Consider the following 27,355-nt stretch of genomic DNA (forward strand, 5'->3'; position numbering starts at 1 on the left):
TTTTTTTTTTTTTACTTTTTTTTTTCAACTTTTTTATTTATTTTTGGAACAGAGAGAGACAGAGCATGAACGGGGGAGGGTCAGAGAGAGAGGGAGACAGAGAATCGGAAACAGGCTCCAGGCTCCGAGCCATCAGCCCAGAGCCTGACGCGGGGCTCGAACTCACGGACCACGAGATCGTGACCTGGCTGAAGTCGGATGCTTAACCGACTGCGCCACCCAGGCGCCCCATGTTCTCAGTTTTTAAGAGTCTCTTATGCTTTGGCTGTCTCCCACTCTAACCTCCTTTTTTTTTTTTTTTTTTTTTCCCTTCCCCTCCCCCATGGGTTTCTGTTAAGTTTCTCAGGATCCACATAAGAGTGAAAACATATGGTATCTGTCTTTCTCTGTATGGCTTATTTCACTTAGCATAACACTCTCCAGTTCCATCCATGTTGCTACAAAGGGCCATATTTCATTCTTATTGCCACGTAGTACTCCATTGTTATTTTACCTTGAATTTAAACAGTAGTTATTGTCTCTCTGTGTTCTGTTTGTAAACAAAGGTATCAACATGGAGCAGATGCTTTCAGATAGTTCCCTAGAGCTCTATAGAAGAGCTTTTGATTACCACCTCTGAGGGAAGGAAGGGAGTCTGGCTTCAGGATCCCTCCATTCTTGTTTTAGCTGTGTAATTCTATTTTCATCTATTTTACATGCTGGGATTTTCTGTCAGATTCTTTAGCACTAGGAAAAAACATGAAAACCACTAGTCTATGTGATCTCTAAGGATGTTCTTAGTTCAAACATTTTTTTTTTTTAAGTTTATTTACTTTGAGAGATAGAGTATATGCACTGTGGTTAGAGGTGGGAGGAGGGGCAGAGAGGAGAAAGAGAGTCCTAGGCAGGCTCTGTGCCGACACGGGGCTCAATGCCACAAACTGTGAGATCATGACCTGAGCTGAAGTCAGGATTCGGATGCTTAACCGATTGAACCACCCAGGCGGCCCTTTAGTTGAAACACTTTTTTTAATCAATGTTAAATAAATTCAGCTAAACCAACGTACATAAATTATTGCTACTATAATGAAATAGAGAACTTGTATTTGAATCCTCAGTCTGCTATCCATTACCCTCAAATATGCACTTAACTTCCCAGGTCCTATTTTCCATCTGTAAAATGGGATAAAGAGTTGCCTTGCTTAACATTGAGTTGTTTTAAGGTCAAATTTATGATCATATTTTGCTTGAATACAGTAGTCCCTTCTTATTTGCAGAGGATAAGTTCCAAGACCCCCAGTAGAAGCCTGAAACTGCAGATAGTACCGAACTCTCTATACTGTGTTTTTCCCTATGTATATGTACTTGTGATAAAGTTTAGTTTATACATTAGGCACAGTAAGAGTTTACAATGATAACTAACAATAAAATATAACAGTCATAACAGTATACTATTAAAGAAGTTATGTGCATGTGCTCTTTCTTTTTCTCCAAATATCTTCTTATATTTATACTCCCCCTTGTGATGATATGAGGTGATAAAATGTCTCATGAGATAAAGTGAGGTGAATGACGCAGGCATTGTGACCAAGGATTAGGCTACTGTTGACCTTTTGATGCTGTGTCAGAAGATCATCTGCTGTTGGACTGCAGTTGACTGCAAGTATCTGAAAGATACTTATCTGCAGATAAGAGGGTACTACTGTATGTCAGGGCACCCCGGTGGCTCAGTCAGTAACTCTGGATTTCAGCTCAGGTCATAATCTCATGGTTTGTGAGTTCAAGCCCCTTTCGGGCTCTCGCTGACAGTGTGGAAGCCTGTTTGGAGTTCTCTTTCTCCCTCACTCTCTGCTCCTTTCGCAAAATAAACGTGAAAAAATTTAAAGGGTACAACTACATATCAAATTTCAGGTTAGATCCAGTCAGCAAACTTTTTCTTTATAGGTCTAAATAGTAAATATTTTAGGCTTTGTGGGGCACATAAAGTCTGGCCCATGGGCTGCAATTTGCAAATCCCTGCTTTTATTATTAATATCTAATTATTTGAAGTTATTAATTGTCAAACCATCAATAAGAACGATAGAAATTAATCCCAATTAAGAGTGAAGGTTACCCTGCTCCTATCTGGTTTGATTTTTGGTATCAGTTTATTTCTACTACCATATAGTAAATGAATTATAATTTGTGGGAGTCACTCAGAACTAGCTCTATGGCTGTTTGATTTCAGTCAGTTATAAAATTACATACAGGATTTTAAAAATTGTCATCTTAACATACATTCCATGAGATTGAATTGGCCTGCATTTGATAATGAGCAAATACATTGTGTTATTAAAAAAAGTCAAGTTGAAGGAAAATGGAGCTTGTTGTATATGCTCTTTATAATATTCTTTAAAATTAATTTTAAAATGGTAATTCTCATTTAGGAATTATTATTAAATTATTATTATCCTCTTGCAGCTTGTATGAGGTACTCTGTGAATACTGAAGCTTCATTGGACAGCACAGATGATGAACATCCTGAAAAACCAATTAAAACTAGAATAATAATGAAAATTCAGCAAAACATAGGTATTTAATTTCTTTTATAACATTGAAAAGATATTTTGAATTTTGAGTTTTCTTATTATTTTAAAATTATTTCCATTCCATTTTTGCTTTCTTAGAAGTACTGGTTTAAGGAGTATTTGAGTATTATGGAAAGTGCTAGATCCTGGAGATGGAAAGATTTATAAATAATGCATTATCTCAAGTGCCCTCGAACATGATACTTTCTGTTAATTTTTTTGGTGTTTTTAGAAGAAAAACATGTTGAGTTTTGGGACTCAGTTAGTATAGTTGGGCCAGTGCTTTGCAAACTGGTGTTCTTTGCAAAACTGTTAACGTAGAAGATTTTGGTATGTGTTCTATGAAAAAAGTCAAATGCAAGTCTGGAAATTCATAATGAATTTCAAAATTTTATTTATTTATTTATTTATTTATTTATTTATTTTTAAATATATGAAATTTAATGTCAAATTGGTTTCCGTACAACACCCAGTGCTCATCCCAACAGGTGCCCTCCTCAATACCCATCACCCACCCTCCCCTCCCTCCCACCCCCCATCAACCCTCAGTTTGTTCTCAGTTTTTAAGAGTCTCTTATGCTTTGGCTCTCTCCCACTCTAACCTCTTTTTTTTTTTTTTCCTTCCCCTCCCCCATGGGTTCCTGTTAAGTTTCTCAGGATCCACATAAGAGTGAAACCATATGGTATCTGTCTTTCTCTGTATGGCTTATTTCACTTAGCATCACACTCTCCAGTTCCATCCACGTTGCTACAAAGGGCCATATTTCATTCTTTCTCATTGCCACGTAGTACTCCATTGTGTATATAAACCACAATTTCTTTATCCATTCATCAGTTGATGGACATTTAGGCTCTTTCCATACTTTGGCTATTGTTGAGAGTGCTGCTATAAACATTGGGGTACAAGTGCCCCTATGCATCAGTACTCCTGTATCCCTTGGGTAAATTCCTAGCAGTGCTACTGCTGGGTCATAGGCTAGGTCTATTTTTAATTTTTTGAGGAACCTCCACACTGTTTTCCAGAGTGGCTGCACCAGTTTGCATTCCCACCAACAGTGCAAGAGGGTTCCCGTTTCTCCACATCCTCTCCAGCATCTGTAGTCTCCTGATTTGTTCATTTTGGCCACTCTGACTGGCGTGAGGTGATATCTGAGTGTGGTTTTGATTTGTATTTCCCTGATGAGGAGCGACGTTGAGCATCTTTTCATGTGCCTGTTGGCCATCCGGATATCTTCTTTAGAGAAGTGTCTATTCATGTTTTCTGCCCATTTCTTCACTGGATTATTTGTTTTTCGGGTGTGGAGTTTGGTGAGCTTTTTATAGATTCTGGATACTAGCCCTTTGTCCGATATGTCATTTGAATTTCAAAATTTTAAAGGCTCCAAGAAGTGTGGCAGTCACTTTAACATTGTTCAGACTTACTAATGGAAGAACATGTAGACTGTTGTTAAGTGGAATGCCAATTTGAAAAATGCTTTGTAAGCATTAAGACTTTTGACTGAGAGAAGTTAGGAAATTTAGTTGTTTTTGTTGTCACTTACTCATTAGCTGATTACCCAAATTCTTTGTACCAAAGTGTGTGTATATGTGTGGGTCTGTGTCTGGACTTCTCTGGTCAGTTTTGTTTTGGTTAACTTACAATTATCAGAAAAAAAATGAATAAAAATAAAAGTTACCAGCACAGGCGTACTAATTCTTAGATTTTATAATGGTGGAATCTGAGTTTTTGTAGTTTTAATAGCTACACAATTGACTTTGCCTTGTAACGTTTGAGACACACTGCTCATTGGAGCTCTCTTATGGTTTAAGCTAGTTACCATGAGATGGCTTGGATGTCATTGTACATATTTATTTTATTTAATTAATTTATTTTTTAAAACTTTATTTAAATCCAACCAATTAGTGTATAGTGTAAATATGGTTTCAGGAATAAAATTCAGTGATTCATCACTTACATATAAAACCCAGTACTCATCCCAACAAGTGCCCTCTTTAGTACCCATCACCCATTTAGCCCACCCCCTCTACCACCCCTCCAGCAACCCTCAGTTTGTTCTCTGTATTTAAGAATCTCTTATGGTTTGTCTCCTGCTCTGTTTTTATCTTATTTTTCTTTTCCTTCCCCTATGTTCATCTGTTGTGTTTCTTAAATTCCACATATGAGTGAAATCATATGGTATTTGTCTTTTCTCTGACTGACTTATTCAGTGTACATATTTTTTTTTTTTCAACGTTTATTTATTTTTGGGACAGAGAGAGACAGAGCATGAACAGGGGAGGGGCAGAGAGAGAGGGAGACACAGAATCGGAAACAGGCTCCAGGCTCTGAGCCATCAGCCCAGAGCCCGATGCGGGGCTCGAACTCACGGACCGCGAGATCGTGACCTGGCTGAAGTCGGACGCTTAACCGACTGCGCCACCCAGGCGCCCCTTCAGTGTACATATTTATAGAAGGCTTTTTGGGGCACGTGGGTGGCTCAGTCAGTTAAGCATCTGATTTCAGCTCAGGTCATGATCTGATGGTTCGTGGGTCAAGCCCCACATCAGGCTCTGTGCTGACAGCATAGATTCTGTCTCTCTCTGCTCCTCTCCCACTCATACTATGTCTCCCTTTCTCTCAAAAATAAATAAACATTAAAAAATTAAAAGTAAAAAAAAGAAAGAAACCTTTTCAAGTATGTGTGAGTCTTTCTCTTAGGTGAGTACACATGTGTTAAAGAGACATGCTTTTTTTTTTTTTAGGGTTTTGTTTGCTAAGTGGTGAAGTACATGGTTACCAGTTCAACCTTGGCAAACTGTTCAACTTACAGCTGTATTTTCCTCCTCAGACTTTGCTGGCTTTTAGTACATATATATGTGTGTGTGGAAGTATATGTGTTTGTGCATGTGTGTCTCGTTTAGGCGCATCAGTTACCTGCATTTCAGAGCTGAGGATCAGTTAAGCCTTTCTTTTGCTCATCCCATTTCCACGTGTTTTGTGTTTGTTTTACTTGTAGGCGTGATTGCAGCGGTTGCAGTTGCAGTCCTTGCTGCGGGGATCTCCTTTCACTACTTCAGTGATTAGGGTGAGACACAAAGAGCTTCCTGATCATCCAGAGAACACTGACCAACAATTATGAATCATAAAGATGCAGACCATCCATCTACATTTCAGACAGTAGCAGCCAGATCTGCTGCCAATAATGCCTACTAGGTGTGTTTCTGACTAAATGGAAATCACTAGCTGCCTCATTTAGCCCTGCTTATATTATAGATGGCTTAGGCTTGCAAAAATAAAGTTGTGCATATAGATGGAAGTTGCATGTCACAAATCCTTATTATCTATTTTCAAAAATGTTCAAAATGATGGCTTACTTTCATAGATTTTAGTCCTCTTGATCTGGATTGCATATTGATCAGGATATTGAAAACGTGAATAGTCAGGGTTGACTGTATATCTTAGTAATAGAATAACTGGAGAAATTTCTAAGAAGTGGGGCAACTACCTATTAGGTGAACTCATAATCTAGGACCTTTCTAAGGCATACTCAGTTACAAAATACTGATTGAGTTCTGGTCAAGGGGTAAGGCAACCTTTTCAGAGAGGTTTGAGTTGGTAAGGATTGCCATAAATCATGTGCTTTCTCAGGTTAGCATATCATACATGTTTTAATATATTAGACATTTACTTCTAGTGGTACATTAGACTAGGTACTACAAAACTAAATCCTGAATAAAACCTACTTTTGAATGCATTAATCGGCTCAAAGACAGTAGGGAAGTTTCTGAGAATCATACCTCTATTTTGACTCCCCCACAAAAATGAACACATTTTGAGTTGGGAATTGTGAATACTCTATTAAACATGCAAGTGGGCAGTGGTTACTCAGATGGCAAATACTAGTTGCAACACTGCCAGTATGCAATTTGCCTTGGACTAGAAACAGGGAGATGAATCTGAATCTGACATGCTGTCCTAGCCAGTACAGTTGAAGTTGCTACCCAGTTTATAGTATCCTATAAATACTTCTGGCAGAAGCAAGATACAGCCTCAAGATTTCCATAGATTATGATAAAGCAGTATAGATTACCAGTGCAAATCGAAACCAGCTAGCATGAGAAAGCTTCCATAGAAATAATAAGCTTTGGATTCAGTTCTCCAAGGTCTCATCACCAACTTCTATGAAAGATGGAACCACAGGCACAAATGAGAACTAAAGAACTGCTAAAAATGAAAAAAATGTTACTTGAAATTAAAAAAAAACCAAAACCTCAAGCATGTTGAATATCATGTTAGACTCAACTGAAGACACAATAAATAAACTGTAAGTGAGTTCTAAAGAAATTATCCAGTGCTCAGCAAGGAGAAACAAGGAACAAGAAAATAAAAATATTAAAGAGAAGTTAAGAGATATGGAGAGAAGAATTACAAAGACTAGAAGTATTACGAGGAAAGAATAGAGAGGGGTGGAGGAGTGGCAAGATTTGAAGATAACTATTTTCCAGATTTGTTGGAAAAATATGACTTCATGATTTCAGGAAATGTATTATATCCCAGGCATATATGGATCAAATCCATGCCTAACCCAAAGTATTAGAACAAAAAGGTAACCAAATACAAGATTTTAAAAGCAATCAAAGGGACAAAAAGATCACCAATGAAGGCAAGACAGTCACATACTTAGTAGGCTTCTCAATAGCAACAATGTACCCAAAAGATGATGGATTCAAAATTATGAGAAAAACTAATTATCAACTTAGAATTTATATGAAGCAAAACTGAAATGTTCTGATGAAAAACAGATTTTTGCCATCAACAGACTTTCGCTAAAGAAACTGCAAAAGGATGATCTTCAAGAAGGAAAATGATTCCATAAGGATGATCTGAAATTGAAGGACTAGTGAACAAATAAAGTGATAAACATGTAAATCAAGTGTTGTTAATAAAAAACAATTGTAATGAAAAAAGTGTTTTTAAGAAGTAAAACTGTAAAAAAAAATGTAAAACTAAATAAACATTTTATGCAACATGAATGTGGACTTCTAAAATAGGATATAATTGAAAAACTGGATAGTAGCTTATAAGATGGAAGGAGGGTGGTTAGAATTAAAGTGTTCTGAGGTGCCTTTATTGTTCAAAAAGTGGTTGAAAATACTGTTTAAAGTATGTTAAACTGCTAAAAATAGTAGATAGGGAATGAATCATTGCAAAGGATAAGAAGTTTAAAATAATGGAATAGGAATACAGTAACAGTACAAAAGGAAGAAATTAGGGGTGGAGAGGGGCAAAATAGATAAAATCATAGTAACAAGATAAGTAATACTATTAAACTTGAATAGACTAAACCCAGTTCAACAACAGACTGATTAAGTTTTTAAAATCCAGCTGTAGGCTAGGTTTTTTAAAAGATGAAAACACAGACAAATAAAATTTGTGTAGCTTTGGTGATATTAAATCCAAATTAGATTTTATGGTAGTATTATTAAAGATGGAGAAAGCCACCAAATGATAAAAGGATCAATTCACTAGAAATAAATAACAATTTTAAATTTGTATATACTTTATAAAATGACCTCAAAATACATAAATTATAGGGCTAGACCAACAAATTGAACAACAGAGTGGGAAATTTCACCAGCTCTCAATTATTGGTAAATAAACCAAGCCAAAAATGAATGGAAAACCAAACTTGAATAATACAATCAACATACTGATTCAACAGATTTAAAATAATCAGCAATTAGAGAATATTCTTATGCATTTTATGTTAGCGAAAGTTGACCATGTATTGGGCATGAAATAAATTACAGTAGTTTTAAAAATCAGTATTAAATGGATAATCAGAAATAAGTTTGAGATCAGTAAGAAATGTTAAGTTTTTTAAAAAGCATACATTTACATGTTTTAAAAACATAAATACTTAGAACTTAATTATAAGTACCACGTTTGGAGAAATTGGGTGGTACAGCAGAAACTGCACTGAAGGAAATGACTTTAAATGCTTAAATTTTTTAAAAAGCTTGAGTATGTAACTTAAGAAAAGAACAACAGAATAAACAATGTTGAAGCAAGGAGATACAGGCAAGGGAAGAAATCAATGAATTAGAAAACAAAATAATCACAAAGTCAAAATTGTCTTCATGACAATAAAATTGGCGTAATTGAACAAGAAGAAAACAGGGCCCAAGTAGACAACATAAAGATTGAAAAGGATTCTTGGGGCACCTGGGTGGTTCAGTCAGTTGAGCTTCAGACTTCAGTGCAGGTCATGATCTCACAGTTGGTGAGTTTGAGCCCTGCATCGGGCTTGCTGCTCAGTGCAGAGCTTGCTTCAGATCCTCTGTCCCTTTCTTTCTCTGCCCTTCCCCTACTTGTGCACTCTCTCAAAAAACATTTAAAAAAAAGGATTCCATAGATATAGCAGAGATGAAAATGCTGAGACTGACAGAAGCATCTTAATATATTTGAAAACTTAGACAAAATTGATTAAGGTCTAGAAAAATACAATTTCTTTAAATTGTCTAAAGAAGAAATAGACAAGCTAGATAGACTTATTCAATAGGGTTGAAAAGTAAGTAATGAAAATTTTTTTGACAGACTAGCCCACATCTACAGATGTTTCTTTTTCAAGGACAATACTATTTAAACATCTCATGCAAACTCTTCCAAAGACTCTTCAGCTCATTTTGTGGATCCAGTATAACTACTCATAGTAGAATCAGATTACTCCTACATTCAGTAGGAGAAAAGAAAATTCCAGACTCATCCCACACATTAACAGATATTAAAACCAAAAGTACTATTGATCAGCTGAATTCAACATTAGATAAGAAAGGATGGTGCAATATGACTAAGTTGTATTTATACATTTAAAATCAGGAACTCAATAAGGATGCTTTTATCACCACTTCTATTCATCACTGTACTGTAGACATAATGAGCAAAGAACAAATCAGACATTTTAAGAGGTTGTGACTGAGCACATGAAAAGATGTTTAATCTCATAAGTCATCAACTAAGACCATGGTGAATATCATTTTACATCCAGTAAAATGAAAAGTTAAGAAATACGACAATATTAATGAAGAAGATTTGCATCAAGAAGACATTTACAGGTGGGGTTGTAAATCAACACACAGTTTGCCCTGGAAAGCAATTTGGCAATATCTTTTAAAGTAAACCATATACATACTCTAATACCTGACCATTCTACTTCTACATATATACCTTAGAGAAATTCTTTCCATATGTATACAAGAGTACATCTGTGAGAATGTTCAAGGCAGCCTTATTTGTAATCACCCAAATGTTTATTGACAAGAAATGAAAAATAAATTATGGATTTTGTAATTTAATTTGACAGGGAGAATGACCTAAGAAAGCAAGTCTCAGAAGCCTGCAGTATGATAAATAGCTTTTATAAAGTTTAAAAACAAGCAAATCTCGTCTATATTACACAGGAACACGTGATAATTTTTTTTTAATGTGGCAGAGCGATGCAAAAAATTCAGGATGTTGATTACCATTTCAAGGTGGGACTAATGGCAGAGCAGGAAGACAAGAAGGAACAAATGAATAGATGAAACATTATTGGTGATTTTTTAGTTCTTGAGTTGAAATGGGTTACTTGATATTCACTTTATGTACCTAATGGTATTAACATATATATATATTTTCTTGGTTGTCTACTACTAACAAATGACCCCCAAACTTAATTGGCTTAAAACAATGACTGTTTCATTTTTTTTTTCCCCACAATTTTGAATTGACAGGAATCAGGTTGCTCTTCACATGGTGTAGGCTAGAACTATAATTTTCTAGGAGTTTGATTAGGTTTGAAACATCCAAAATAGCTCATTCATATGGTTGGCAGTTGATACTGGCCATCAGCTGGGAACTCACCTATCACACCTCAGTTTTCTTCTGTGTGGCCTGTGTGGCTTGGGGTTCTTCCATCATGGTGACTGGGCTTCTTCCTATCGTAATGACTGGGATTCAAGAAGTAACATCCCAATTGTGAGCATTCCAAGAGGAAAGAAGTAGGACCTGTGCATCTTTTTGAGGCCCTGGCTTAGAAATCTCAGAACATCACTACATTGTGTTGGTCAAAGTAATCTACAGGACCAGCCTAGATTAAAGATGAAGGGGAAAAATCTTTACGTCTCAATGGGTATGCATATATGAGAAGGAAAGGATTTGATGGCAACCATCTTTGGAGATTATTATCATAATATACCCTGTGGACTCTGGACATAGCAGTTCATGTTCCTGATGTGGAAAATGAATTTACCACCTCTCAAGACACCTTAAAAGTTTCATCTTTAGATTCAGGCTCAAGGCCCATAATCCCATCATTTGAATCAGTTTCAGGTACATGATGAGCCACCTTTACTTCAGCTCTTCTCAATATGAAGATGCATGAACTAAGAAACAAGTTTTCTTCCCCATATATCCATATGGTAAGACCGGCAATAGATTCTTGTCTGAAAGGAGGGAAAATGAGAGGTACAAAGCAGAAAATGGTTCATAGCAATTCTGAACTCCCAACTGGGCACATGTCTCTAAAATCATCATGATTCTAGGCACAGGGAGTGTATGTTAATTAGGGCCTAATTCTCAGCTCTGGCCCTTCCCTGTGAGATTTTGACTCTAATCTGAGTTGTCCTTTTCCATGACAGTGCCTTGTTTGAAGCTGAATAGCTTTCTCAACTTGCTTCCTTGTCTTTGAAGATTGAAGGCCCAGAAGCCTCTTTTTATTTTGAACTGCCTCTTCCTTTTAGACCAAACTGATGTAATTCCTTTAAAAATATTGTGTATTTTCTATGAATCAAATTATAATCCACTCCATTCAGCAAAAGGCACACCCACAAATCTGTTCAAGATAGGCCTCTCCCTCTACTTTGAGCTAAGTGCCAGGATGCTGAAAGACAACATCCTTAAGAATCAGGTACCAATTGCCTTGCTGAGTGGACTAAAATAAAATACATGCTTATAAGATTCTTAGAAGTCTTTTTGTCTAGCTAAGAGATCTATGAGGCACTGGATTAAATATTTCTGAAGTCTTAAAGGTTATTCTAGCTGTACTCTTGATCCTAACTTGTGCTTTGTTTTACTTGCAATTCCCTAGAGTTGAGCATTGCCCAGAGGTCATTTCCTCCTCTCGAATTTCTTGCTGGCTGGAAAAAGGTGTTCAGGGCCTTTATATTTCCTATAAACTTTGCTCCAAAACTGAACAGTTTCTTACTTAGTTCATCTCTCTTTCCATCTCTGATCAAAGCCAGTAAAAGTCAGTTGGAATTTTCAATATTCTGTCTGGAAATCTCCTTGGCCAGATCCACAAGATTATTCAGTTATATCTTCCAGTTTGTGATTTACACAAGTTCATTAGTTCTACCTTTCACATTACTGCAGGTGAAAGTGCCTTTCATAACAAGGGTTGCCTTTCAGTAACAATTTTTTTCATTGTTCTTGCCATCATTGTTTCCTGAAGGCCTTAAAGCTTTTGTCTCCTTCTAAGTTCCCATGTTAAGTCTACATGTTTTGGCTTTGGCCCAGTGCTACTTTATTTCTAGGCACCAGTTTCTGTTTTGGTTATCTCTTCATAATCATCTCAAAACTTACTGGCACTAGCCATTTTATTAATGGTTTTATTAATCATTTATTTATGATTCTATAGATTGACTGGGTTCAGCTGGCTCAGCTGAAAGGTTCTGCTCCACATGATGTTAGCTTGGGCTTCAGTTATCTAAGGGCTGTGACATCCAAGATAGCTCATCCACATATTTGGCAATTTATCTGCTGCTTTTCCACATAACCTCTCCACATGGCTTAGGCTTCTCAAATCATGGTGGTTGGATTCCAAAAGGAAGAGCCCCAAACATCAGTGTTCAAAAAGCAAGGAAGTGGGAATTGTTACCTCTTAAAGGACTGGGCTTAGAAATCCCAGAATGTCATTCCTCTATATTCTATTGGTCAAAGCAAACAGGGCCAGTATAGTTCCTAGAGGAGAGGGAAAAGAAGTTCACCTCTCAATGGAAGAGTAGCACATGCATACAGGGTGGGAAAGAATTAATGACATTCATCACAGGAGACTTATTATACATATATTCTTTAGTATATGTAAAATATTAAAAATCATAAAAAATACAAGAGAAAGGAGAGAATTCAAGAAGTTACCTAGGGAAAGAATTACTATTATTACTCTAAAAACATAATCCATATATTATCCTTACCACAAATTTTCTATTTCTTCCTGTTTCAGTTTTGGTAGTGTATATGTTTCTAGGAATTTGTCCATTTCTTCCAGATTACCCATTTTATTGCCATATAATTGCTCATAATATTCTCTTATTATTGTTTTTATTTCTGTTGTGTTGGTTGTGATCTCTCCTCTTTCATTCTTTATTTTATTTATTTGGGTCCTTTCCTTTTTCTTTTCGATCAAACTGGCTAGTGGTTTATCAATTTTGTTAATTCTTTCGAAGAACCAGCTTCTAAGTCAGCCAGGAGGAGATCAAGCTTTCACTCTTCGCAGATGACATGATACTTTATATGGAAGACCCAAAAGATTCCTCAGTGGGGAAAACTGAGAGCTTTCCCCCAAGGTCAGGAACAAGACCGGGATGTTCACTCTCGCCACCCAGGCTTCCCAAACAAATAATTTTTTTAAAGTAAGTATAACTAAATTAATATCAGGCAAACAAATTTATAGTCATTTGTAAGTGGTCATTACATAATGATAAAATGGAATCCTTTTGCCAGGAATATCTATCAATTTTAAACATATATACCTAATAAAATATCACGGCACAAATTGATAGAATACAGGGAGAAAGTGACTAATGTACCATCAGAGATTTTAGTACAGTGCTTGCAATCCTTAATATATCAAGATATCAACAAAAAATTAATATCAATGTAGATATTAACCACATGATTAACAAGCTTGATCTAAGGGAAATATATAAAATACTGCAATCAGTAATTAGCCAACTAATCATTCTTCCCCCTCTAGCACACAAAGATTTTCAAAAGTTAATAAATTAGGATATTGTAAGACAGATTACATTTAGGAACACAATGCAATTAAGTAGAAATTAATAACAAATATATATTTGTTACCAAAACAAGTGTGTGTGTGTGTGTGTGTGTATGTGTGTGTGTGTGCGTATATATACGCACACACACACACATACACACACACACACACAACTAACTCCTGTGTCAAGTAATAGAATTATACTGTAAATTTCAAATTATTAAACTTTCACTCTTTGCAGATGACATGATACTTTATATGGAAGACCCAAAAGATTCCATGAGAGAAGGGAAGGGGAAAAAATAGTTTCAAACAGAGAGGGAGGCAAACCATAAGAGAATCTTAAATACAGAGAACAAACAGGGTTGATGGAGGGGCAGGGAGAGGGGAAAATGGGTACTAAGGAGGGCATTTGTTGGGATGAGCACTAGATGTTGCATGTAAGTGATGAATCATGAGAATCTACTCCTGAAGCCAAGAGCACACTATATACACTGTATGTTAGCTAACTTGGCAATAAATTAAAAATAAAAGTTCTCTCCAGTCCCCCACCAAAATGAAAACAACAACAAAATAAATTTTTAAAATCTCTTAAATGTGCAAAGTAGTCTGATTGCAGAGGCTATGACTTCCAATACTATGTTGAATAACAGTGGAAAAGGCAGATTGAGGATGATATTAGCATTGGGTTGTTCATATATGGCTTTTATGATGTTGAGGTATACTCCTTCGATCCCTACTTTCCTGAGGGTTTTTATCAAGAAAGGATGCTGTATTTTGTCAAATGCTTTCTCTGCATCTATTGAGAGGATCAATATGGTTCTTGTCCTTTCTTTTATTGATGTGATGAATCACATTAATTGTTTTGCGGATATTGAACCAGCCCTGCATCCCAGGTATAAATCCTGCTTGGTCGTGGTGAATAATGTTTTTAATGTATTGTTGGATCCAGTTGGCTAATATCTTGTTGAGGATTTTTGCATCCATGTTCATCAGGGAAATTTGTCTATAGTTCTCCTTTTTAGTGTGATTTATGTCTGGTTTTGGAATCAAGGTAATGCTGGCTGCATAGAAAAAGATTGGAAGTTTTCCTTCCATTTCTATTTTTTGGAACAGTTTCAAGAGAATAGGTGTTAACTCTTCCTTAAATGTTTGGTAGAATTCCCCTGGAAAGCCATCTGGCCCTGGACTCTTGTTTTTTGGCAGATTTTTGATTACTAATTCAATTTCCACCAAAAAACTGCTAGAATTGATTCATGAATTCAGCAAAGTTGCAGAATATAAAATCAATGCACAGAAATTGGTTGCATTCCTATACACCACCAATGAAGCGACAGAAAGAAATCAAGGAATTGATTCCATTTACAGTTGCACAAAAAACCATAAAATACCTAGGAATAAATCTAACCAAAGAGGTGAAAAATCTATACACTGAAAACTGTAAAAAGCTTATGAAAGAAATTGAAGAAGACACCAAAAAATGAAAAAAGATTCCATGCCCCTGGATAGGAAGAACAAATATTGTTAAAATGTCGATACTACCCAAAGCAATCTACATATTCAATGCAATCCCTATCAAAGTAACATCAGCATTCTTCACAGAGCTAGAACAAATAATCTAAAATTTGTATGGAACCAGAAAAGACCCCCAACTGGCCAAAGCGATCTTGAAAAAGAAAACCAAAGCAGGAGGCATCACAATACCAGACTTCAAGCTATACTACAAAGCTGTAACCATCAAAACAGTATGGTACTGGCACAAGAACAGACACTCAGATCAATGGAACAGAACAGAGAACCCAGAAATGGACTCACAAATGTATGGCCAACTAATCTTTGATGAAGCAGGAAAGAATATCCAATGGCATAAAGACAGTCTCTTCAGCAAGTGGTGCTGGGAAAACTGGACAGCGACATGCAGAAGAATGAACCTGGACCACTTTCTTACACCAGACACAAAAATAAACTCAGAATGGATGAAAGACCTCAATGTAAGACAGGAAGCCATCAAAATCCTCGAGGAGAAAGCAGGCAAAACCTCTTTGATCTTGGCCGCAGCAACTTCTTACTCAACTCGTCTCCGGAGGCAAGGGAAACAAAAGCAAAATGAACTACTGGGACCTCATCAAAATAAAAAGCTTCTGCACAGCGAGGGAAACAATCAGCAAAACTAAAAGGCAACCAACAGAATGGGAGAAGATATTTGCAAATGACATATTAGATAGAGGGTTAGTATCCAAAATCTATAAAGAACTTATCAAACTCAACACCCCCCAAAAAAATAATCCAGTGAAGAAATGGGCAAAAGACATGAATACACACTTCTCCAAAGAAGACATCCAGATGGCCAACTGACACATGAAAAAATGCTCCACATCGCTCATCATCAGGGAAATACAAATGAAAACCACAATGAGATACCACCCTGCACCTGTCAGAATGGCTAACATTAACAACTCAGGCAACAACAGATGTTGGTGAGGATGCGGGGAAAGAGGATCTCTTTTGCATTGTTGGTGGCAATGCAAGCTGGTGCAGCCACTCTGGACAACAGTATGGAGGTTCCTCAAAAAATTAAAAATAGAACTACCCTACAACTGAGCAATTGCACTACTAGGCATTTATCCAAAGGATACAGGTGTACTGTTTTGAAGGGACACATGCGCCCCCAAGTTTATAGCAGAACTATCAACAATGGCCAAAGTATGGAAAGAGCCCAAATGTCCACTGATGGATGAACGGATAAAGAAGATGTGGTATATGTATACAATGGAGTATTACTCAGCAATCCAAAAGAATGAAATCTTGCCATTTGCAACTACGTGGATGGAACTGGAGGGTATTACGCTAAGTCAAATTAGTCAGTCAGAGAAAGACAAAAATCATATGACTTCACTGATTTGAGGACTTTAAGAGACAAAACAGATGAACATAAGGGAAGGGAAACAAAAATAATACAAAAACAGGGAGGGGGACAAAACAGAAGAGACTCATAAATATGGAGAACAAACTGAGGGTTGCTGGAGGAGTTGTGGGAGGGGGGATGGGCTAAATGGGTAAGGGGCATTAAGGAATGTACTCCTGAAATCATTGTTGCACTATATGCTAACTAATTTGGATGTAAATTTTAAAAAATAAAAAATAAAATTTAAAAAAGTATTACAAAAAAAATAAAAAAAATGTGCAAAGTGGAAAAAATGATGGGAAAATCACATCTGTATTTATATTTAATGAATGTGAATGTAATGTACAGCCGTGGTCTTATGCTTCTAAACTTCTGTGGGACTAACACACTTTATTAGTATTAAGTCTCTGAAATTCAAGTTCAATTTCATGTGTGATAATCATTGCGTGTTGATAGTGCATTAATTTGTTAGAACACGAACCCTGTAGAGGAGATAATCATGCCATGTCAGCAATGAATAAATGTCAGCCTTAAAAATGAATTACTGTTTTTGAGATAGCATGATTAAATCAAGCTAGTATGTGCTCAGGGATTGGGAGTGGGGAGTGGACATTTTGAAAAATAAAATAGCCTAGGGTGAAACACCTGGTTTTATGAAAGTGACTTTTTAGAAGCATTATCTTTATACTATGAAAAAAAAAGCTCTGAAAGATAAAAAAGACTTTGATACTTGTTATAGATGAGAGCCTCAAGTAAAGATATTTATTTTATGTTTATGATATCAATTTATGTTTCCTTTGAATGCTATTGCCCAAATAAGGAAAATCCATAATTGAAAACTGAGATTATGGGCTATATACCTAAGACTTGTTTTGTCTACCAGGGCCATGGCCACCACGGTAATTTTGGAGTTGTGCGACCTACCGAAGCTTTATCTGGATTCCAGGTAACTTTCTTTTTTCCCTGAAGAATTGACATGGACATGAAATATATTAAGACAGACTTTCTAATCTTAGGGAATCCCAAATTTTGTTGATAATGTATGCTTTGTATTGGTGACTGGTAAACAAAGAGTATAATGTATCCTAGAGCATAGGCACGAGGATTGGGAGACCAAGGTTAGGTTTAGACTCTACATCTTACTAGGTGTATAAACCTGGACAAGTAAACTAACCATAAACTTCAATTTCTCCATCATCTGTATTAATTAACTCATTTAGTGTATGTGTGTGTGGGCAGACCCTTTCTCAATGTATATGTATACTAAGTCATGGTGTTGTATCCTTTAGACAACTTACAATGTCAGTTACACCTCAATAAAGCTGAAAAATTTGTGTCTCCGTCCTTGAACAGGGCATATTAAAACCTTTGCTGTGCCCTCCTCTTAGGGCAGTTGTGAGAATCAAATGAGATAATGTATGTTATGTATAACGTTATATTATATATAATATAAACCATGAAATGGAGAAAGTGTTAAAGAGGTAGGGTTGAAAAATTGGAGGTCTTGAAGAACATATACTTTGAGAGTGAAAGTAAGAGGAAGAACAGAATAGAGATGACTGTATTTAGCTAATCAGAGGGACATGAATGGATACTAATTTCTTCACTGAAATCCAATATCAGCTGGGTTCCAGAATATAGGACAAACAGTAATACATAAACAAAATAAAAATAAATCCCCATGTCTTTTAATTTTAGGAATGTGTGCTCTCCTAGATTGCAAATCTTTGAGAAGAAAGAATGACTATATCTTACCCATTTTTATCACCTACTTCCTATATCTAACATAATTACTTGTATGTATTAGACACTCAAAACTTGTGGAAAACCAGTGTAGATAAAGAAACCAAAGAAAATCAAACTTTTATAGTGAGGTAATAGTTTACAAGATATATTTGAACAACTAAGTATATGATCATGATTATATTGTACAAAAAAAAATTCAGTATAATAGTCCTCAAAACTCTGTAGATTTCTTTCTCATGTGTGTGTTTATATTTATTTCACACTTTTTTTTTTAGGAATAATTTAACTTATATTTATCATGGTATCCTCAGTCAACTTGAAATGACAATTTTGGGGGAGATCTCTCATTCAATTCAAATATTTAGAATTTTTAATAAGGTCCTTATATGCAGGAATGTGTGTGAGGTGTTTGGGATAGATAAATTGCATTCCACCATCTTCGTAAATTAGCTTCTATTTACATGAGCATATCTTTCAGAGGTTGTATCTATGTACTGTACGTACCATTATACTTCATAAGTATCTGTTAGTAATAGTAATAATGATAATAATAATAATAACACTTGAGTAATACCTATGTAACAGGCACTGTTCTAAGTAGTTTGTTTACATGATTTATTCACTTTTTCCTCACAGTCCAGTGAAGATGTGCTATGATTATCCTTATTTGACAGATGAGGAAACAGGTACAGAGAGGTTAACTAACTTACTCAAGGTCACTGAATTAACCCAGGTAGTCTGGCACCAGTACTCAGGCTATTAACCACCATTACTAATATATACATGGATATAGATGCAGGCATTACTATTGCTTGTTTAAATGTCTCCTTTCTCTACTGTAAGCTCCTTAAGGTCAGGAACACTACATGGCACATTGCAGCTCATCCATAAATATTTCATGAACGAATGAATGAATAAGCTTCTCACTTACTAAGATAATTTTGCTGTTCCCTAAAATATTTCTCTTATTTTAATATTACTTTGCAACTGACACTCTTGGTTCTTCCAAGGCTATTCCCCTTATTATTTGGGTGGTTTGTTATGAGGCATGTTACAGCATTTTAGACCTTTACATTTAAACTTCATTCTTTTGCTGAGACAAAAATGATCTCTTCTCCTGCCAAACATAATAGCGGAATGAGTGTTTACATGAGGGGAGTTTGTAATCCAGGATTTCTGCAGCAGAGGGTTTCAGATATTCTAGTCAAATCCTGCCTTTTGTCCGACTCTTTCTGATGAGTGTTACCATCAAAGCTGCATTCTGGCATCCATTAGTCACCAAGTGCTTATTTTGAGAATGGTTGCTATCATCACTTACTCCCTACAAAGGTGCCACCTAGTTACTTTTGTGTTGGCAATTATGGGTTAAATACACTCCTGGGTTCAGTCCTGCTTAAGCTTGCTAGTTCTCTATTTTAAATGCACAGTTGATACAAGAGTAAAGCTTTCATTGAAGGAATCTTTCAAAGCACTCCTTTTTATTCTTCTTTTTAATAGATGAAACTTTTTTCACTGCTTAGCTATGCTTTTCTACCCCTGCCCTACAAAGCTGTATCACATTGTAGTTAAAGACTAGCGATTGAGAACTTACATTCTTAAAATATTGTTCTCTTTAAAGATATCCATTTGACTATCATTCCTTACTGCCTTGTCATCATCTTTTTAAGTATTTACTTCCAGCTCATGGAATTAATGTCAATCTAAAGAGACATTCCACTAAGGAGTTTTTTCATTATTAATATCTCATATGAAGATCCTGTTTGTTTGTTTGTTTCTATGGCTTTTTGAGTCCATTAATTCCCTAGCAGAGAACTCCATAAAGGATTAACAAATTTGTTAGCAATTGTTTGATAGGAGAAAACAGTTGGACTATTTTTTTTGTTTCTTATTTTATATGTAATTGCCCTGCATGTATCTCTCCTAGAACTTTTCCTCCTTGTGGTATGTCTAGAATTCACCAACTTAGAAACAGGCCAGAGGATATTTAAAATGCCTTTCCCAATTTACAAAGAGGAATAGAAGATGGAATTTTAGGTTCATTAAAAGAAACTACCTATTGCAATGACTATATGTTAAGGACTTGTCAATGTATGCTGGCCATAGTTAGGAATTCTATATTACCCATATTTGTATCACCAATATCTACAACAATTACAGGCCTTCTTTTTCTTTCCTATTCTTTTTCTCCTTTATTCTCTTTCTCCAGTTGAGACACAGGGTTTTGTAGTCTAGGAGAGAGGTGAAAGTAGAAATGTGAATTTGAAAGTGATCTGAATGTAAGGTGATATTTAAGACTATGGACAGAAGGGGGCTACCTTGGATGAGTGTTTGGCAAAGAAGACTATTCATACTTAAATGAAATAGTCAGTAGGATAGAAAGCAAACAAACAGTGTATTTTGAAAGAAGCCAAAAGGAGTGACTCAAAAAGGTAGGCAGCTCTGACATATGCTTATTAAGAGATAGAATAAAATAGGGAATAAGAATTGTCCACTAAGTTTGACAATATGACTTCAACTGTAATTAGAGTGTTTGAGACAAAGGCTGGATGGGAGTGGGATGAAAAAAAATGGAAATGAAGGCAAAGATAATGGCTGTAGATAGTTCTTTTGAGAGATATGACTGTATAGGAAAGCAGGGAACTGAGGAAAAGCTGGAAATTTTAAATTATAGTTAGGTATATTTTACATAGTGGGCAATTTTAAAATTCATTTACAAGCCAATATGAATAGTATGACAAAGAGAAAGGGTGAAACATGATGAAATGAGAGGGAAAACACTTGCAGGAGAAAAATGGGTGAGAAGGTTGGCTCTACTGCTCAGTTTGGTCATGAGTCTTAGCTGCATGGACACTTGCGTTATAACATCAGTGGAAACAGTGGTTACATGCAGGTGCACATTGTAGATTGGTGATGGAAAGGTGAAGTAGGGCTTGTCTGATAAATTCTATTTCTCAGTGAAATATGAGGAAGGTGAAGTGCTTGAAGTAGGAAGAAAATCTATAAAAGGCTTAAGGAATGAGAATCTATAAAGCCTTCATTTAGGAAACTGGAGACTAGAACTTGTGACAAAGTCTGATTTGAGCATTGGTCCACCAGGGGAAAATAGGCAAAACTGTTTTAAGCACACTTCCTACAGGGAGCCAATTTTTGATGATTTATCAAGCACTATGACTTCATATACGGGCCTTAGTGCTTCAGCTCTCACTCACCATTATTTCCTACAGTGATTCAGACCCCTAAAAGTTTCTTTTATCTTCTTGCTCAGTTCACTCATGTGTTTAAAAACATTTTTCAAATTATATTTTATTTTGCATTTCCATTTGTTTGTGTAGGAGGAGAATTTTGCAAGTATTTTCAAGAGAAATAGATCTCTGAACTTCAGTTTCATCATTTTTAAAGTCGAATAATACTATCTACTTGTGGAATTGTGGTTAAGAATTAGACATTATAGGGGCTCCTAGGTGGCTCAGTTGGATAAGCATCTGACTCTTGATTTCGATTCAGGTCATGATTTCCCGGTTTATGGGATCAAGCCCTGCATTGGGCTCCTCGCTGACAGCATGGAGACTGCTTGGGATTCTTTCTCTCTATCTTTCTCTCTCTCCTCCCCTCCCCTGCTCACGCACATGCATGTGTTCTCTCTCTCAAAATAAATGAACAAATAAATGTTTAAAAAAAGAATTAGGGGATGCCTAGGTGGCTCATTCGGTTAAACTCAGGTCATGATCTCACAGTTCGTGGGTTTGGGCCTCGCAACTGGCTCTGTGCTGACAGCTTAGAGCCTGGAGCCGGCTTGGGATTCTGTCCCTCTCTCTTTGCCCCTCCTCCACTCATGCTCTGTCTCTCTCAAAATTAAATAAACATTAAAAAATTTAAAAAGGATTAGATACTATATGTATAAAATGCTGGCCCATAAAAATAAAAATTAAAAAATGATATCTGTATAGTTGTAATTATTATCACTACTAGATAATTTTTTGTCTGTAGAATAAAAAGACTTTGCTACTACTCTGCCTTTTTTCCTAAATAAGGTTAGCTTCTGAAATTGTATTTAAAAGAAATGCTACTTTTTTTTTGCAACTTTAATGTGGCACAATGTTTCTAAGTTTATATGTGTGTGTGTGTGTGTGTGTGTGTGTGTGTGTGTGTGTGTGTATCTTAATGATTTTTTTTTTTTTGTATTTTGGGTTATATAATGTTTTTAGGACCTTGATAATGTAATACTCAAGAAAGAAAAGACTTCAAAAAGAAAACTTATTTCCTTGTGAGACTTTATTCTTATCACACTAGAAAAATTATAATTGATAGTGTAATTTGAAAACCCAAATAATAACACTGAGGAAAAAACAAGGAGTAAAAAAGCCAACACATAATTTGAAAGGGATTTTGAAAACTGTCACATTATTCATATTCTCTTTGTCTACAAACATGTGGCTGAACACTACAATGTTTTATAGTAAAGACTTCTATGCATTTAAGTAACTAAGAAATGCTAAGTAAATACTTTTAGTGTACATGTTTTTTTTCCCACAAATTAAAATAGCCATGGCCTACTTGGTGTTCTCTAAAGGAATATAGATACTATGAAAATCAATGCTCAACTTGTAAAGGAGAAATATGAGATGTTGACATAGTGACTCTTTATTCAATATCTTCCTCCATGTCGGTCTGATCTAGGGCATGTGTCTCTCTTTCAGGTAGTAACCCATATTCATTTAGGAAAGACTCCACATCCCCAGCAAAAAATTCTTCTGCAAACTGTTCAGAAACACTAATAAAATTGCTTATGAGTTCCCCACCTTTGTAGACAAGCAGTGTGGGGAGTACATCTGAGGAAAAGCGGTCCCTAGCACCTGTATTAGAAGCTTTTATTTTACAAAACTTGACCATAGGGTATTCAACTGCAAGGCATGTAAAGCTACTGTTTAGAGCATCACAGCCCTTAATGCCATCTTCATAAATGTGAACAACAATTGTGGTGATTTTCTGCTCCTTTTCAATAGTTTCCAGGAATTGCTCCCCAGTTTCCAGCTCATACACAAACCCATATCTAGGCCCAAAACTCAGCTTCTGGTGCATATCCTGCATACACTGTCTCCGGTATTTACGAAGGCAATTTTCATCTTCTTTGTCCCGGTGGATTAGTTCATATTCTTGAATGCTCATCTAGGAATAAACACAAGAAATGACAGAGATCATTCAGTCAGAATTTATATGCTTTAGACACAAAAGCATATAGACTCAAAGTTTGCATGTGCTATTTTCTCCCCCTCATCCTACCTCACTCGTGGTGTGAAGGCCTTCTCCTTGACCACTTTTAGTCTTTGTTCAAATGTCACCTTCTTTGACTACACCACCTAACAGAATGCCCACCCTATGCTCTCTATTCATTATATTGGTTTATTTTTCTTCATAGCAATAAACACTACCTGAGATTGTGTTGTTTATTTATTTATTTAATAATAGTTTTTATAACTGATAGGTCCCATGGGGCAGGAATTTTGTCTCATTCATCACTCTTCACTATCTGCTGTAGTGTCTGGAATATAATAGGAGCTCATAACTATTTCATGATTAGAGCATGCCTAAATATTGCTGTGGAGCCACGAGATGATCACCAGTAAGAAATGTGCCGCTGAACTACCCATCACTTTGGGTAAAAAAATCCCAGCAAGTTCTACCCTGGAGGGGCTTTCATAAAAAATAAAAAGGTATAGACACACAATCTGAATGTGTCACTCGAAAATGCCTTTATGGGGGCGCCTGGGTGGCGCAGTCGGTTAAGCGTCCGACTTCAGCCAGGTCACGATCTTGCGGTCCGTGAGTTCGAGCCCCGCGTCGGGCTCTGGGCTGATGGCTCAGAGCCTGGAGCCTGTTTCCGATTCTGTGTCTCCCTCTCTCTCTGCCCCTCGCCCGTTCATGCTCTGTCTCTCTCTGTCCCAAAAATAAAATAAAACGTTGAAAAAAAAATGCCTTTATGTTTCTGATGCAGTCTGTTGAGAATTAATATATAATGAATGGTATACACTGGTTTAGAGATAATAATCCATAAGGTGATATATTCCACAATGGAAATCACTGTATGGGTTTTTAATTAATATGGTTATTATTGTTATTGTTATATAGATAATGCATGCTAATTATAAGGATTCAAAAATGGCCTAAAAGCTAAAGGAAGGAAGGAAGAAATAGTGAAATGTCCTCACTCTAATATTCTGAGTTTATCTCCATTAACATTTTAGAGATCATCTTTTAACATATCACATGGAAATACACATTATATGACAAGTAAATTACTGTGATTTTTTTGTTAATGCTGCTTTAAAAAAATCATGATACCTTAAAAAAAAAAAGTGGTTTATTCTGCTTATCTTCTTTCTCCTACTTGGAAAAAGGAAGTTGAGATCTCTCAACCAATCCCATCCTTCCAACTAACCAATATTGTCAAGTTGGTGAGTGTCTTTCCCTACTTTTTTACACACATGTTCATATAATCATATAAGCATAAAAATATATGCAGTAATGTGTTTTTTTTCCCCATTGCGCTAGAGAATGGGATTGTATAATTTACCATACTCTGTATCTTGCTTTCTCATATTATAGAACTGCCTGTAAGTCAGCTCATGTATTTGTGACTAATTCTTTTAATAGCTGCTATACATTTTTTAATATGGAATATCTTCACAGGCATTCACTTCATTTCCTGTTTTTTTGCCAATATAAATACTATAATATATATTTTTGAAATCTATCTATTTTATAATATCTCTAAAGTGATTCTTTCAAGTAATTTTGACTAAAAACATTGTAAGTTATTTATTATTGATTTCTCCTTACCTTTCTACTGAATCTTTCTTTTGAGTCTTTGTTATCTCTATTCTGAGGAGAAGACATTTGTCTGAGAATCTCCTTCTTGCTTGGTGGAACTGAATCACTGTCTTCACTCTCTAATTTAAACTTTCTCCAATCATGTATTACTCCTTTGGGTCCTGAAATAAAATAAAAAACAAATTGTTTTCCTTTTTATTTTCAAAACGACTATTTATACAACTTAAATTTGTATTAACTATTGCCATGGGAATAGACTTGTCATCTTCTGCATCGGAAATGAACATCTTGTTTTGGCTAGAAATTTTTGACTGCCCTGCTCATAAAAATGTTTTCCCAAATTAATCTTGTTAAGTGGGTTATGGTTAAGAATTTTTCTGAAACATCTACATCAATGAGAATACAAATTATACACTTTGAACTATTGGCAAAATTTGAGGGTAAATTTGTTAGAAATTAGAATGTAGAGAGAAACTAGAAAAATGGCACGTTTATTAATAAGAAGGAAGCTTCAGCAATAAACTAAAATTGGCACCCACTATTAAGAAAGGATACTAGGATTATTAGGGAAATAAATTGAAATGATATAAAGATCCAGAAAACAACAATAATAATAGCACATACAAGACAACCAGTGAGAGTAGACCTGATCTCAATTAACATAACCAAAATGGCTTTAAGAAAATTATTACATAATCATCCAGTTCCTTTTAAGATTTTAAGAACCTTTTACAAATGTAGAAAAGCTGGGATTTGAAGATTTAGGAAAAATTAATAAAATCAAGGATGATCCAACTGGAATTCAGATGTTTAGTAGCCGTGATAAATAATAACAGTGTTTGGAAGGTCTAAATTCTTGAAAATATGGAGTTTTAAATATCCTTCACTAAAGATTAGCCCTATCTATACTTTTAATATTGTATTATATATGTGAATATACTTGCTTTCTCCCCCATATTTCTAATAATTTTTAAATTTATATAATATATTGGGATGTCTGGGTGGCTCAGTTAGTTGAGTGTCTGTCTCTTGATTTCAGTTCAGGTCTCTCTCTACCTCCTCCTCTGCCCCTCCCCTGCTTTCTCTCTCTCTCTCTCTCTCCCCCCCTTTCTCTCTCTCTCTCAAAAAATAATAAAATAAATATACATATACATAATATACAATATGTACTTTTAATATAAAGTTACTTATATTAAAAAATTATATTCAGTCAATCACTGTGTTCTGTTTACTTGTATACTCTTCATCTTCTAGATATGTTTTCTGTCTGTGCAAAATATGCATGTGTATAGCATGTGTTTATATGTGCAGAAAAGGGCATCTTTTTCTCTCGTTATTTTTACAGGTGGTAGTATATTATACATACTTTTTCTCACCTTGCTTTTTTAAATTCATAATATATCTCAGAAATTTTTTCATATACATACATAAAGAGGATCTTCTCTTTTTTAAAAAAATGGGGGAATCTACATCTATTGTGTAGATGTTAAATTGCTTAAGTAGTTTCTTATTGATGTATATTGTTGCTTCCACATTTTTTCTATGATATATGATTCTGAATGAAGAATCTTGCACATACATTTTTTTTTTCTATCCATGCAATTCTGTCTATAGGTTATTGTAGTAAAATTGCTTGGTCAAAAGGCATATACATTTCTTTTTTTTAATGTTTTTAAATGTTTTTATTTATTTTTGAAGGAGACAGAGAGACAGAGCATGAGCGGGGGAGGAGCAGAGAGAGAGGGAGACACAGAATTGGAAGCAGGCTCCAGGCTCTAAGCTGTCAGCACAGAGCCCGATGTGGGGCTCGAACTCACAAACTGTGAGATCATAACCCGAGCTGAAGCCAGATGCTCAACCGACTGAGCCACCCAGGCGCCCCCTAAAAGCATATACATTTCTTTTTTTTTTTATATGAAGTTTATTGTCAAATTGGTTTCCATACAACACCCAGTGCTCATCCCAAAAGGTGCCCTCCTCAATACCCATCACCCACCCTCTCCTCCCTCCCACCCCCCATCAACCCTCAGTTTGCTCTCAGTTCTCAACAGTCTCTTATGCTTTGGCTCTCTCCCACTCTAACCTCTTTTTTTTTTTTTCCTTCCCCTCCCCCATGGGTTCCTGTTAAGTTTCTCAGGATCCACATAAGAGTGAAACCATATGGTATCTGTCTTTCTCTGTATGGCTTATTTCACTTAGCATCACACTCTCCAGTTCCATCCACGTTGCTACAAAAGGCCATATTTCATTTTTTCTCATTGCCACGTAGTATTCCATTGTGTATATAAACCACAATTTCTTTATCCATTCAT

At 35.8% G+C, this 27,355-nt stretch overlaps 2 protein-coding genes across 3 annotated transcripts in view; one reads left to right on the plus strand and one right to left on the minus strand.

Annotated features, from left to right (window-relative positions):
* The window catches only part of ODR4 (odr-4 GPCR localization factor homolog), a 35,761-nt gene extending 28,202 nt beyond the window's left edge, over window positions 1-7,559 (plus strand). The window contains exons 13-14 of the mRNA XM_040446612.1: window positions 2,440-2,550; window positions 5,543-7,559. Of these exons, the coding sequence (XP_040302546.1) occupies window positions 2,440-2,550; window positions 5,543-5,610 (179 nt within the window). The 3' untranslated portion in view covers window positions 5,611-7,559. The remainder of the gene's footprint in view (window positions 1-2,439; window positions 2,551-5,542) is intronic.
* Window positions 7,560-22,469: 14,910 nt separating this feature from the next.
* PDC (phosducin) overlaps window positions 22,470-27,355 on the minus strand; it is a 19,640-nt gene continuing 14,754 nt past the window's right edge. For both annotated transcript variants that reach the window (XM_040446614.1, XM_040446615.1), the window contains exons 3-4: window positions 25,053-25,204; window positions 22,470-23,381 (exon numbers count right to left, since the gene is read on the minus strand). In XM_040446614.1, the coding sequence (XP_040302548.1) occupies window positions 22,857-23,381; window positions 25,053-25,204 (677 nt within the window). In that variant the 3' untranslated portion in view covers window positions 22,470-22,856. The remainder of the gene's footprint in view (window positions 23,382-25,052; window positions 25,205-27,355) is intronic.

Source organism: Herpailurus yagouaroundi, unplaced genomic scaffold (assembly GCF_014898765.1).
Source record: "Herpailurus yagouaroundi ecotype Mexico unplaced genomic scaffold, PumYag 195, whole genome shotgun sequence".
Classification (NCBI taxonomy): Eukaryota; Metazoa; Chordata; class Mammalia; order Carnivora; family Felidae; genus Herpailurus; species Herpailurus yagouaroundi.